We start from the raw sequence: 13,633 nt of genomic DNA, 5'->3' as shown, positions 1-13,633 counted from the left end.
GTCGACCATTTATGACGTACGCATTCTCCATTGGAGAACCAGAGTTACGGAAAAAATCAAAAGCCGGAACGGAAACGGCGGGTTGTCGCGTGCGGCGATTGATGTGTAAGTGTAATTGCGCGTGGTTCAATTGCTATTTACGCTTTAGTCTAAAAGCAGGTACCAGATCGTGGAATTCCGGTCCTTGCTAGTTTCGTCTCCTACTTTTTTAAAATCTAGTCTGTGCATAGGACTAGATACCTCCACCACCACCCCCTAAATGAAAAACCCCGATGCCTTCAGTTGTATCGTAATGATGGCTTCTATATCCCTCAACATATATGATTCTGATTCTGGAAACGTTGTTGCCGCATGTTTGGAGCTATAGAGATTCTCAGTCATCCAGATCACGGTTACCCCAAAGGTGCTTTTTCAAAAGGCAACTGAATTTACTTGACACCCCCCCCCCCCTGAAAATGTTTCTCTTCTCTTCCAAAAAGATTATTCAGTTCTGAACAATGTCCAGTTGCTTTTTGAAAAAAGCACGTTTGGAGGACATTGGATTGGCTTTTCTGTACATTGCAAGCGAAATCCGCTTTAAAAAAAGTTTCTACTGTATATTCTCTTCACTATTGCAGTTTGGAGAGCCATTGATATAGAGGAAAGTATCAAGCCCTTTTTATTTAATTAAAAACACTTTTTCATTTAATGGAATTAAAGCATTCAGCATTGCGAGACCTTCGCTGTAGTTAAGGCCTTCCAAATCGGGGTTGCAAAAATCCAGAGGACCACAAGATGTTAATATAAAGAAGCAAGAAAATATACCCCTTGTTGTCCCTTTAGTGCTGATACAGACTTTTGCATGAAACCCAGATTTAGTAGTCGTACCACAGATTGTTATTCCAGTCCAGTACCAGTGTTATACATATTTATTGTTTTCTAGTCCATATAAGTGGCATGGTTTGGTGTATAAATTAAGTAAGGTAACCTGATGTCTTCTATGCATTTTGGACTCTACTTCAAGCAGTCTATTCACCTTGGTGCTTATGAGAGTTGAAAACAACTTGTGCATAGTAATTCATTGATTTTATTTGAATGCAGGGAAAATAGTAATGCCCTCCATGCTACAAAATGTTATGGAATATCAGTGTAAGATAAATAATACATCATTACTATTACACTTAGAGAAAGCTGATTCAAGATGATTAAGGGCTCTGCTTATTGATCATTTGCTGTTCTCTCAGGTGTATTCATCAAGATGAAATTAAATATCTGCAAAATAGTTGATGGCTGTCGCCTTGGGACACTAACAAATCTCGGCAAGAAAGAGGTTCAGTCGATGGAAATTCCAGGGTGTCTGCTTTATACCAAAATGGGAACGGCACCACACCTTACCCATGATACACTACACAGTATTCAAGGTTTTCCTGTAGTTGTCCAGATTTCACTTACAACACTGTGAGTGCAATTTCCGCCTTTGTAGGTATAACAGATGAGGCAAATGCAGACTTTGATCTGATTTCTTTTGATATGTGTATGTTTTATATATTATACATATGTAGGAATAATTTTTGCATTCGTTACAGAATTACATTCAAATACTGCTGTCTTATTTGTGCAAATCTAGACCCCTTTAATTTCAACAGTTTCATTCTCAAAATTCATTCTCAAAATTCTTCTTTGCTCTAGGTTTGCAGTCTGAGATTTCAATGGTGGTTTTATATGCTACCATTAAATTGCATAATCTTTTAATTTGCTGGTCATATATATCAACATTAGTAATTTAAGAGGAAGCTGTTTTGCACTTTAAGAAGTACTTTGCATTATGATTCCTCAGCTGTATTAGATACAAGATATTTGTTGGATAGTGAGAAACTATAGGGGCTCTCTTTGTGGCTAGAATCACTTGGGTCAATGGTTAAACAGCTATCATTTAGAAATAAAGTGAATTCATGCGCTGAGATGTTTTCCAAACTGCATTATTTACATATTGTGCATTAATATCTAACATGCATGAATTATACAGTTGCTTAACATGTTTTTCTATTTGGATGCAGAGCAGATCTTCAAGAGGTCTTGCAGGAATATAAAGAAGGAATTGGAAAATTTATAGGTAAAAGTATAGGAGGTGGTTTTTCATCATTAATGAAGCATGTTAAAGTATGTGTTATTGCATCTAACATTTGGAATAGAATGTTATCCATATGCCATAAAACTCTATGTCTCTAATCTTTAACTGGGCAAAGAGGTGCATCATAGGGCAAACATTTGTCAACAAAGTACCTCAAATGAGCTAACTTACAGAATGCCAGGACCCAATACTCCCAAAGAAATGAAATTTGGGGACGTTGTGACTGGTTCAGTGCTGCCTGGCTGCTGTGTGATCCTGATTGTCACCAATTCTGTAATAATTTGCAGGCCTCTTGCATAATTCTCGCTCTGTCCCCCAATTAGCAGCAGCCACTTATCTGACTCCTGGTGAGCGATGGAGGGAGGGAAGAACAGTGGACAAAGTAAAAAATAAATAAATCTGTGAGCAGGAATGAATTGTTCAGCCCCTATGATGGGAACAATGACAAATGTGGAGTCCTTGATACTGTCTCAGCTTGATTGTTCAGAGAGCATCAAGAACTCCAAAGTTCAACTCTTAAGCTATGTATATTCTCCTTTATCAGCAATAGTAAATTTCTTGCATTTTAACTAACTGTAAGAAAGTTAGTAAGAACTTTTGATGTTTTCTTGCAATGCTACTAGTTGACATTGCAAAAGTTTTTTGTCTAAGTGGAATCATTAAATGAGATACTCCCATTTGAAAGCTTAGAGAGCTGAATCCCTGGAAATAGAGTTAATTCTCTTTATGGGCGACCCTAATAAGGCATGCTTTTGGCAACCTTTACTAATTTCTGATCAGTTATGAACCAGGAGTTATACTTTTGAATTTAAATAAGGATGAGGTGGATAAAGACATGCTCCATTTGAAATTACAGGATAGAGGTGGCATTGGTGATTGACTTTTGCTTGCTGCAAAGGATGTTGATTAAATGATTTAAGATTTATTTGGAATACGTTTTACATATTTTTATTGTAATCTATGATGTGTCAAACCTAGAGTCCTCCCCATTTTTATTATTTAATTTTAAGTCTTTAAATCCTATACCATTTATATCATACAACAGTCTAGCCATTCTGTGCATCTGATGAAGTGAGCTTTAGCTCCTGAAAACATATGCTCTTTTTTAAAAAAAAATGATAAGTTGCTATCAGATTCCTTCTGGGTTTTTTTTTAACCAGAAACTAACAATGTAGATCTTTTTTCTTACATTGTCCTGAAAAGTAACTAGAAATATTTAGTGGAATGTTATAGTTTTTGGAGACTTGGCTATTAATAGTTTATTTAAATGATACAGCATTATGATAGAAAAATTCATTGTCAATATACTAAGGATAACATTTATTTTGGACTTAGGTATGCCAGAATCAATATTATATTGTTCCCTTCAAGACCCTGCGGTTTGCTCCCCTCATGGCTACAACAGCATGAAGGTATAATAATTTTTGTGACTTTTCAATCTTCTCTATTCACTCTCCTCCCTACTATTTTTTAAGGCATGATAGTAATAGTGGCATCAACTGAAGATTCCTGCATAAAAGGTAAAGGTTACCCTGGCACATATGTGCTAGTCGTTCTCGACTCTTAAGGGGTGGTGTTCATCTCCGTTTCACAACTGAAGGGCCAGCTCTGTCCAAAGATGTCTCCGTGGTAACGCTGTTACCTCCCCACCAAAGGTGGTTCCTATTTTTCTACTTGAATTTTTACATGATTTCGAACTGCTAAGTTGGCAAAAGCTGGGACAAGTAACGGGAGCTCACTCCATTACATGACACTAGGGATTCAAACCGCCCAACTGCCAAGCTTTTTGATCGATAAGCTCAGCATCTTAGCCACTGAGCCACCACATCCCTCTATTCCTGCATAGCCAGATGGAGAACAAGTAGAAGAATGGAATTAATTCATAGTGGATAAAATCATCTACTGTATATACTCGAGTATAAGCCTAGTTTTTCAGCCCACTTTTTGGGCTGAAAAAAGCCGCCTCGGCTTATACTCGAGTCAGTGAAAAATTTGCCCGAAATGGAGGAGAAAAAGGGGCGGGGCCATGCCGCTGGGTGACACTCGTGAATGGCCCAGTGCCCCTGTGAGTTTCCCCTCCCTCTGTGTCAGTTTGCCGCGCAGCGCGCATCGCACCATCCCCCCTCCTCACGTTCTAATGTAATGCAGGGCTGTCTTACGATTCCCCTTCCTCCCCCTCCTGCCGCTCTGCAACGATGTCCCACCTCCTCCTTGTTATGGCAAGCAGCCATATAGCGATGTCCCACCTCCTCTGGTACAGTGATCCAATGATAGGAATCACTGTGCCGTGTGTCATAGGAGGCGGGACATCGCTCCCGCGGCTGCACGGGACATCATCATCACAGCGGGACATCAGCATCATGAGGTGAGTGAAGTATTTCATTGAATACACCGCTAGTTTACTGTTTTTCTTTGAAATAAATATTCAAAAACATTATTGGTATCTATTTTTATTTTTGAAATTTACCGGTAGCTGCTGCATTTCCCACCCTAGGCTTATACTCGAGTCAATAACTTTTCCAGTTTTTTGTGGTAAAATTAGGTGCCTCGGCTTATATTCGGGTCGGCCTATGCTCGAGTATATACGGTAATTTTTTTCCCCTTAATTCTGACAGACTGTATCTATATGGAACAATAGAGGACGGAAAGAACTCACAGCATCAAAGTTCATGGATATCCAAAAGGCTATCCAGCCAGACTGGTTCCAGTGTTTATCAGATGGAGACACTATTTCAGCAGACATCTCCAAAAAGAAAGCCAAGAAATCTGTAGATCGATCATTGTACTTTTTGGATGAATGTCTACAGCTGCAAGAAAATTCCCCAGTAAGGGTTAAATCTTTTTGAGGTTTATATACACGTTGCAGTTACTTGCTAAGTTTTAGATATTTTGGTAAACGCAGCTTGCAGAATTCCTGCATTGTTTCTGACAACTCATATTTATGTAATCTATAGAACATTGTCTTTTTCTTTCTTTCTGTTTTCTTTTTGTTGTATAGAACTTAGTATAATGATTCATCCTCTTTATATTTTTAATTTAATTTTATATTGATAAACCAAATTATTTTAGGGCCGCATTGTGCACTCTTCCACAAACCCCTTTGCAAAAAATACTGCAGCACTCTAATTAGAGCCGTTCCAGTTTCTCTGTGTCAGAATCTGTGAATATCATTTTATTTAAAATGTTTACATCTTGTCTTTATAAAACCATTGAAGCTTGGCATAAATTTTTAAAATAATAATACCAAATAGATTTCATATGAAGTCTATGTCTTTGTGTTAGCAGAAAGGCCAATTATAATTAGTAACGTACCCTGTCTTTTCTCTCCAAAACAAAAAATGCTCTTGTATTAATCATTTGGCATTTTAAAAGAAAAAGAAAAACAGTTTAAACTTCAGGTAGCAAAAATAATGTCCAGAGGTCATTTATAAAGATGTGGCAATCTAGACCTGAATGGGTAATTACATGTCACTGATGAAAGAAAATTTCAATTTGCTAGGAAAAATAGCTTTAAAAAGTTAAAATATTCTTAACTAGAGCTATCAATAGTAGAACTATGAATCATACATGTATTTAAAGTATTGCCTAAAATCATAATACGGGATGAAAGAAAAAAATAAACATGAGCTTATTTTAAGTTGTATGTTCTTTGCTCATTCTATACTTATTGTTTGATATCACTAGTGCGGGGGCAGCCACCTTAAACACTCAAAGAGCCATTTGGATCAGTTTCCCACAGAAAAAACACTAGGAGCCACAAAACCTACCGGGGCCCGAAAAGTTCAATAAATTGTGGGCTGGCAGGTGTCGCACATTGGCGGTTGTGACACATATTATGAGAGACAGGGAGCCACAGCAGAGGGATGGAAGAGCCACATGCGGCTCCAGAGCCATGGGTTGCCGACCCCTGCACTAGTGCAACAATTTGCGGGAAAGCAGACTACTTTCCCTTCCGACTCTGTCCAACATCTGATGAACCAGGGGATGTATTTATATTTTACATATGACTTTCTGTCATACCAGGAATTGAAACAGAGTTTGATGTTTGGAGTTATTGAAGGTGGAGATGTGTTGGAGGAAAGACTAAGATCAGCCAGGGAGACTGCCAAGAGACCAGTGGCTGGATTTCTTTTGGATGCCTTTCAAGGAAATACCATGACTAAAGAGACTAAATTGGAGCTCTTAACCTCAGTTATAGCTGAGCTGCCAGAAGATAAACCAAGGTCAGAGCTAAATGGGATTTTTATTTAAGCATATCTAATGTAGCACTTGGACGGATTTTCACAAATACAGAGCAGTTTTGAATCTTTGATGAGATATTGTGTTAGGTGGTATTACAAAAATAGATTTTGGTAACTTAAGACAGGCTCGAATATTCTCAGTTGATGTTTGCTGCATGAGCTGCCTTTGTTTTATTGCCTAGAATGCCCACAATTATGCAAGGAAGTAATAAAATGGCCACGTTTAAAAGTAATTTGGGGATATTTTAAAACTTAGGTTGTATCATTCACTCAATTGCATTCAAAATCAGGGGGAAAAGGTTGGAATTTGTGATCCCATTAAGTTTGAAGTTAGTGAAAACAATACTGATACATACAATTATTATACACATTATAATTATTCAATAATGTATCAATAATTATCTTCTTTCTCACATTGAGATAAAGATATGTATTGTATAAATAATAGGGGACAATAGTATGTCTGTCAACTTTTGCAGGCATCATGCTATTTTTAATAAGTATCTTAGTTTGCTATTAAAAAGGTTGCATTTAAGAAACTACAAATGTTAATGAATTATGTAATTGTTTTATTAACAGAATGTAATTATCTTATTCAGGAAGCTTAAAAACTAGTTTATATAGTTGTCAGCACATTACTCCTGTAGAGAGCAAAATTACTATTCCTTCACCTCTTTAGTCTTATCAGATCTGCCAAATGAATTTCGAGTCTGGCATCATTAATAACCCAGCTACATTTTCAAGCCCCAAGGAGACTTTTGTGTATACTGTTGGTAAAACATTGTTTCCTTTATATTCCAAAATATTATTTTGATCACAACAAGCTTAGGTTGAGTTAGAAATTCTGAAAATCAAATTTGCAACATACTAGTGCTGTGATTTATCCTTTTTCTTTGGTTTGGTTTTCCACTGCAACAAGAGAATTCTAAAAAGTGAGTGCATTGTGTATTTGTGTGTAGTTTTTTTGTGTGTTTGCCTTTAACCAAACTTGACTTAGGATGATGGTATGGACAAGTCTAGTTAGCCTATCAGAAGTGGCATGCCATTAGCTTATTTTAGGGCTACGGGAGATGACTGGTAGAAAGTCCTTGATTAGTTTCCATGCCAAAGCAAGAGTCGAAGTCCTGTACTTAGCCATTAGATCAAATGAACTTGCAGGTATATTTTTATGTTCAGTTTTGAGAAGTTCTGCAAATTACAATGCCATCATTACATATAATTCTGTGGTAGTGTAATAATGCCAGGAGCCCAGTACAGCTTTCCATCCTTCCAGAACGGTACAGAGGCTTCTCGCAATGCAATAATATTATTAAAATACCCTCTGAAAAAATGGTTGAATTTTGTCTCCCATTTATTTTGGAAAAATAACCCCACCACCAAGAATCTGAGGATATTGGAATCTGCAACTGTTTAGGGCCACATTACACACATAAGTATAATGTATCCTTCAGAGTTTTAAGCAATGAGAGTGTTCCATTTTCCATTTTCTTTCACTGTTAAGGGAATGTATATCATGAATGCGCAATAGGCATAAACTAGCACGTTCAAGAAATTAAAAGTGCAGTCTCTTGGTTGTAACAATTTCATTACCCTGTTTCCCTGAAAATAAGATCTTCCAAGATAATAAGGCTAATTGGGCTTTTGAGCACATGTGCTAAGATAAGCCCTCCCCCGAAAATATTGCAACACAGCAGCAGCCATGAGGTGATCACGCTCCCCACCTCCTGCGCCTCAAAAATAAGACTTCCCCCCAAATAAGGCCAAGTGCTTATTTTTGGGGGAGGTCAAAACAAAATAAGACCCTGTCTTATTTTTGGGGAACACAGTACCTGTTCCAGTGTGCCACTAAAATAGTTACTGTCATTGGTCAAATATAATGTCCATTGGGATGCAAGGAAATTTGATATTCATTGGGGAATTTTGAAGGACTTAGAAACAGAAAATAGTTGCATTGTAGAGAGAGTTTGGATTAAATCTAGTAGATTCAGCTACTATTTTCAGATGCTCAAGATGTTCAAGAAATGGTTGGTAACTTACAGATCCTTATAGCAGTTTTTCCCCCAATTAAGTGTCCTTCAGATGATTCCCAGAATTTCCATCTAGTCTTCCTATCTGTAGGCAGATTGGGAAGAAGTAAAACACTTCTGGAGGCCTTCCATTTTGAGAGAATGCTTTATACACAATATATACAACAAGGAGTAACTGTCACATAAATTACCTAATAATGTAGGATAGGAAGTTAACCTTTGAGATTTTTCTCATCTACTTCTGAATTTTGGAGCAAGGTTGTTTTGGAATTCTGATAAATCAGAGTATGTGAATCCCAAGGTATTTAGAGAGGATGCAAGGCCTTCCACTTCTCTCAGGCTTTGTAAGTCATGCCTCACCTATTACTCAGAAACTTCGTTAGTTGTTTGGGACTAGATATAAATATCTACTTGACTTCATTATTAGGCATAATTATTGTAAGTATAACACAACTTGTAAGTATAATTCCAGAATTTACCAAGGTAAAATGGGAAAGGAGTGTATGGATAGAAGGAGAACAAAATGAATTGCAAAAATATGTATCAAGTATTATTTTAAAACGGCTTTTTGTTTTGGTCTATTGCAGACTAATCCATGGAATTGGTAAACCAGATGAAATTCTGGAGTGCATTAAAAGAGGAATAGATATTTTTGACAGTTCTTTTCCTTACCAGGTGACAGAACGACACTGTGCTTTGTGCTTCAGTTTTGATTATCAACTGAATCCGGAATCAGCAGGTACTGGTCTTGATAAACCTATGTGCATGGGGTTATTTGAATACAATATTGATAATGTGAGTTTTAAAATTCTTAAGATTCCAATCTGTATGCTTATTCTGTTTTAACCTCCTTCTGAGAATGTTCTAATTAGGTTGTTAATCACCTTCTCCTTTTTGTCCTATTGTACTGCAAACAAAACTTTATATACTAGAAGTGCTACTTTCAACTGAGGCTTAAGATTATAGTAAGACCCCTATTATTTATAGTATTATTTATTTATTATTATCATTATTTATTTCAAACCCATATGGTTGAAGAAACCAAGATACTCTTTAAGGACTTTTTCTTTTTGACTTTGTGCTGCTGATGCTTTTTCTTCAACCAACCAACAAACCTTATATGTTAATCAGAGTCTTATGTGCACAATTTGTTGTTTTGTTCTTTGGCCTTCATACCTGAAATACATAGGTTGATAAAGAAAATTTTAAGGACTGTACCTTTTAAAAATGTAAATATTTTCCAAAACAGTGAAGTTGCTGTCATTCACAAATAGAGTAAGCGTGAGGATTTTTTTAAAAATCCGTGGAGATCTTAATGGCTGAGGATTTTCATTTCTTGATAGCTCAGATCTTTTATATGGTTTACCGACAAATGCGTGCCTGACAAATGCGCGCCGACAAAACCATCGCGACAAAACATCAACGTTGAAAGTGCGTCCACTAAAGCGTGTCAACAAATGCGCACCGACAAAAGCGCGCCATTGAAAACAACGCAAAAATAACGGTAACAACCCTAACCTAAAAACCCTAATCGCGCTTTTGTGGGTGCGGTTTTGTCGGCGCGCTTTTGTGGGCGCGCTTTCAACGTCGCCGTTTTGTCACGGCAGTTTTGTCGGCACGCATTTGTCGGGTCACACTTTTATATCATTTATCACCTTTTTAGAAGCTTCTCGCAAATCAACGTCATACAGATTTTTTAATAAAGTGCTAATAAACGATCTATTATTTTGCCCACCATTGTAAGACAAGCTATTGTCATTATATTATACAAACTCATAATCTAGCTTTAGAATATTCAAAAAGTGAAGAGGATTTCTATGTATTTTATATTTTTTCTGATCATGATTATGAAAGATTCATCCTGATAGACATTTACAGTTGGAAAATAGGAAGCTTTCCTTTTTAAGATTAAATCATTGCCTTGAGGGCCCAAACTCAACTTTCTGATTAAAATGTAAAAGTAAATTGATAGAACATGAATATATTTTAATTGGAAATAAGTATAATGACATATTGCAATTAATAACATTTGGTTAGAATGTTGTATTGCTTATTTTGAGTGGGCAGATAGTTACAAAACAATGAGAAATTCAGTCATTTACATTTTAAGCTTTTAACTTAAAACATTAGATTGCCTCCCTTTTCCCTATTTTACTGCTTTGTAAGTATCAAAACTATTTGATTCCACATTTTGTGACAACTAGTTAAACATTGAAATAGTGCCATAGCCTTTAAGTATGAACTTCTCCTTTATTGCAGATATAGAGGAAGATGAAAAAACAGAGGTGAGGAAAGATGATAAAAAACCAAAAGATGAAACATTCAGTGGAGCTCAAGAAAAAGATGATGAAAATCCAAAAGATGAAACATGCAGGGAAGCTCAGGAAATGACTTCATTTGAAATTCATCTGAAAGACAGAAAGTATGTTGGTTTCTGTTTACTTAAAATTCCATCTTTTTGTATGGGTGGGTCCTGAGTAATATTATAGTGGGAAATAGTGGGAAGTAGCATTAATTGGGAAATATGTTCTGCTGAACATTGTTGGCCTAATTTCATAAACAGGTAGTTGCTTGTCTATTCCCACCTTTTTTGCCATTTTGAGAACATTTTCTGACCATAGTTGCTGAAAATTAATATTTTGGTTACGTACCGATGTCACTCAAAAATGAAATTTTAGCCCTAACAAAAATTTGAAGAGAAAAATTCACACTTTTTCTCTGAGAAAACCTTGGGTCTTCAAATTTTGCATGACCTGACAACATTACATGGAAACCCTTGGCATCAAAAGGGTCCTTTTGATGCTATATATATTTATCTGAAAACAAGTCCCATTGAATTGAAAGAAACTGTTAAGTCAGTTTGCATAGGAATTTACTGTGTCTTGAGTAAAGTCACCGCTGATCAATAATTCCACAGAATGCCAATAATCATTCATTCCTAGTTGCTATTGAATAAGTATCTTATCTCCTATTTGCTACTAAATCCTGGTGATGATTTTAAAACTGTAGGTATGTCTGGGCAAAGAAAAATTAGATCACAGCCATTTAAAAACATTTTTAATGGCTTGGGATTTGATGCTGTGCTTTGGACATTCTTGATCTTATAGTTAGGAACATTCATGAAACCTTAGCTGTCCTGTGACATGATGGTTTGAGCCATATAATTTTCTGAGGTTAACAGGGCTCCTAGATATCTTCATCATGATGTTTTTGCAACTCTGTGCTTAGCAGTTTGTTTACATGGATCTCTTATAATATTAAAAATATAATAGTGCTCTCTCAGAGTATTTTTTTCTCCATGTGAGTGTCATTATTTAGAAGACAACAAGGTCACACTTGCTGCTTCTGTCTTGTTGCTTGTCCCCCACTATCATGGTCCTGCTGTAATCATGCCATGTATTAAAAAAAGTTCTAAAAAAAGCCCAACATGCCAAACTTGTAAAGGCAGTTCCTCATATTAAACATTTATCCTTTTCATCCTTTTTCTATGCAAGTTGGACCGTTGGGAAATACAATAGAATAATATAATCATTGTCAAAAATAAGTTTGAATAAAAGTAGTAAAGCACAGGGAACAATAATTCATACCGAAAAGAACTTGCTAATTTTTTTCATTATGAGAATTGTGACAGCACATGCTTTTAAACTCCATAACATTCTGGTTGGGGTTCTGATGACTGATAAGTCCTTTGTCAACATATCAGTTGTTAATTTCAACCACAGTATTACAGCAAAATATGTTAGCACATCTCTAGATTATAAACTGAAACTGATGACTCTTCTGACATTTTTGTGAAGTACCGTGTATATAGATAATGGCATATAATGATGATAATATCAGTCATTAAATGTTCATGCTGTGTTCAGCAATTGTCTTATAGTTAGTTTTTAAAGTTACTCCACTGGACTCAAAGTGTAGCCTTAGCTGCATGGATGAATTGACTTATTATCCGTGAATGTGCTTTTCTCTTTCAGGTACCAGGATGATTTTAATCCTTTAGTGAATGGATGCTCATGCTATTGCTGTCAAAACCACAGCCGTGCCTACGTCCATCACCTCGTCATGACCAAAGAGCTGTTGGCTTATGTGCTTCTTATGATGCATAACTTTCAGCATTACTTTGGCTTCTTTTCTTCTATCCGAAATGCTTTGAAAGAAGATAAGTTGGATCAGTTAAGAAAGGTTATCAGCAGGCAAGCCCTCTGAGGTCAAATATAAAAAGGAGATTCCCCAACCTCGCTTCCCCTTCTGGATCAAGATTATGGAGAAGAGCTGTTAATACCATGAGGGTAGACATCCATGATAAAAGAAAACCCATATGTTGCCTGCCATCTCGTATCTGAGTATAACTTTCCTTATAATTTTAGGAAAGATTGAGATTTTTTTCCAGAAGAATTAATCTTGGAAAAAGATAAAAGTAAGGATATTCTGTAGAAGAATTCATATACTTTTCTGATATGTATTAATGATATTAACTTATGAACATTTGAACTGTAATGAGAAGAAAAGAACATCAATTAATCGGGACAATGGACTTCCTGTGGGAGGAGCCTGTCGCCGAAGGAGCTCAACGGAGCCCCTCTCAGAGTTCTGGTCTGTATATCTAATTAAGATCAATAGATATCACCCCTTTCTGGCAGAAAGGGGCAGGCAGAAGCTCAGGTGCTAGGATTTATTCGTAGTTCACAGCCCCCTTTCTTTTTTTTTTGGGCTGCGAACGGAGAAGAGATCCAGCGTAACTGAGCTCTTATCTCCAGCCAGTTCCTCGCAGCTGCCTTTTTGCAGCCCTAGACAGGCGACCCCCCCACTCAGGACAATGATAAATTGTTTAAAGCAACTTAAGCTAACACGAGCGGGTCTCACTCCTGTGATGTTTTTTTTTTTTATAACTATCTAAACACCAGCCTTGTTTTTCCTTTGAAACTTCTCTGTGCAATTGGGATACAAAATGGCGTTTTTACTGTGTTGGTGATTGATGACATAATTAACCGGCTTTATCTCCCCGGAGACTGCTACTCATTAACAAGCAAAATCTACAAATAATTTATTGAGAACTGACCAGCTGAAGACACTGTTTATCTGTTTATTCTCAGCTTTTATCTATAATGCCTCCCAGGTCTAAGGAGGCAAAAAAATCCCCCCCGCATGTGCTTAAAGAACTTGTTAGTAAATCGCTGCCTTTGTCTCCTACACCACCTACTGGAGATTCCTTGACACAGGAGCTTTTCTTTCAAATAATTAATGACTTTAAACAA

General features: G+C 36.6%; 1 protein-coding gene across 1 annotated transcript; it reads left to right on the top strand.

Annotated features, from left to right (window-relative positions):
* Positions 1-46: 46 nt before the first annotated feature.
* Positions 47-12,871, top strand: QTRT2 (queuine tRNA-ribosyltransferase accessory subunit 2). The gene is made up of 9 exons (XM_032219216.1): positions 47-105; positions 1,224-1,437; positions 2,037-2,092; positions 3,446-3,522; positions 4,726-4,935; positions 6,134-6,333; positions 8,966-9,117; positions 10,638-10,800; positions 12,353-12,871. Exons 1-9 carry the CDS (start codon positions 102-104, stop codon positions 12,582-12,584), a joined length of 1,308 nt encoding a protein of 435 aa, XP_032075107.1. The 5' UTR covers positions 47-101; the 3' UTR covers positions 12,585-12,871.
* Positions 12,872-13,633: the final 762 nt, after the last annotated feature.

This window comes from Thamnophis elegans, chromosome 6, assembly GCF_009769535.1.
Source record: "Thamnophis elegans isolate rThaEle1 chromosome 6, rThaEle1.pri, whole genome shotgun sequence".
In the NCBI taxonomy this organism is placed as follows: Eukaryota; Metazoa; Chordata; class Lepidosauria; order Squamata; family Colubridae; genus Thamnophis; species Thamnophis elegans.
Note: the sequence above shows the minus strand (reverse complement) of the source record. Positions and strands in the feature narration are given on the sequence as shown.

What these genes read in the sequence shown, in the direction of transcription:
- QTRT2 (XM_032219216.1), top strand. An exon ending in CAGATTTCACTTACAACACT is followed by an intron (nt 1,438 to 2,036) that starts GTGAGTGCAATT and finishes ATTTGGATGCAG; the next exon opens with AGCAGATCTTCAAGAGGTCT. An exon ending in AGCTGCAAGAAAATTCCCCA is followed by an intron (nt 4,936 to 6,133) that starts GTAAGGGTTAAA and finishes CTGTCATACCAG; the next exon opens with GAATTGAAACAGAGTTTGAT.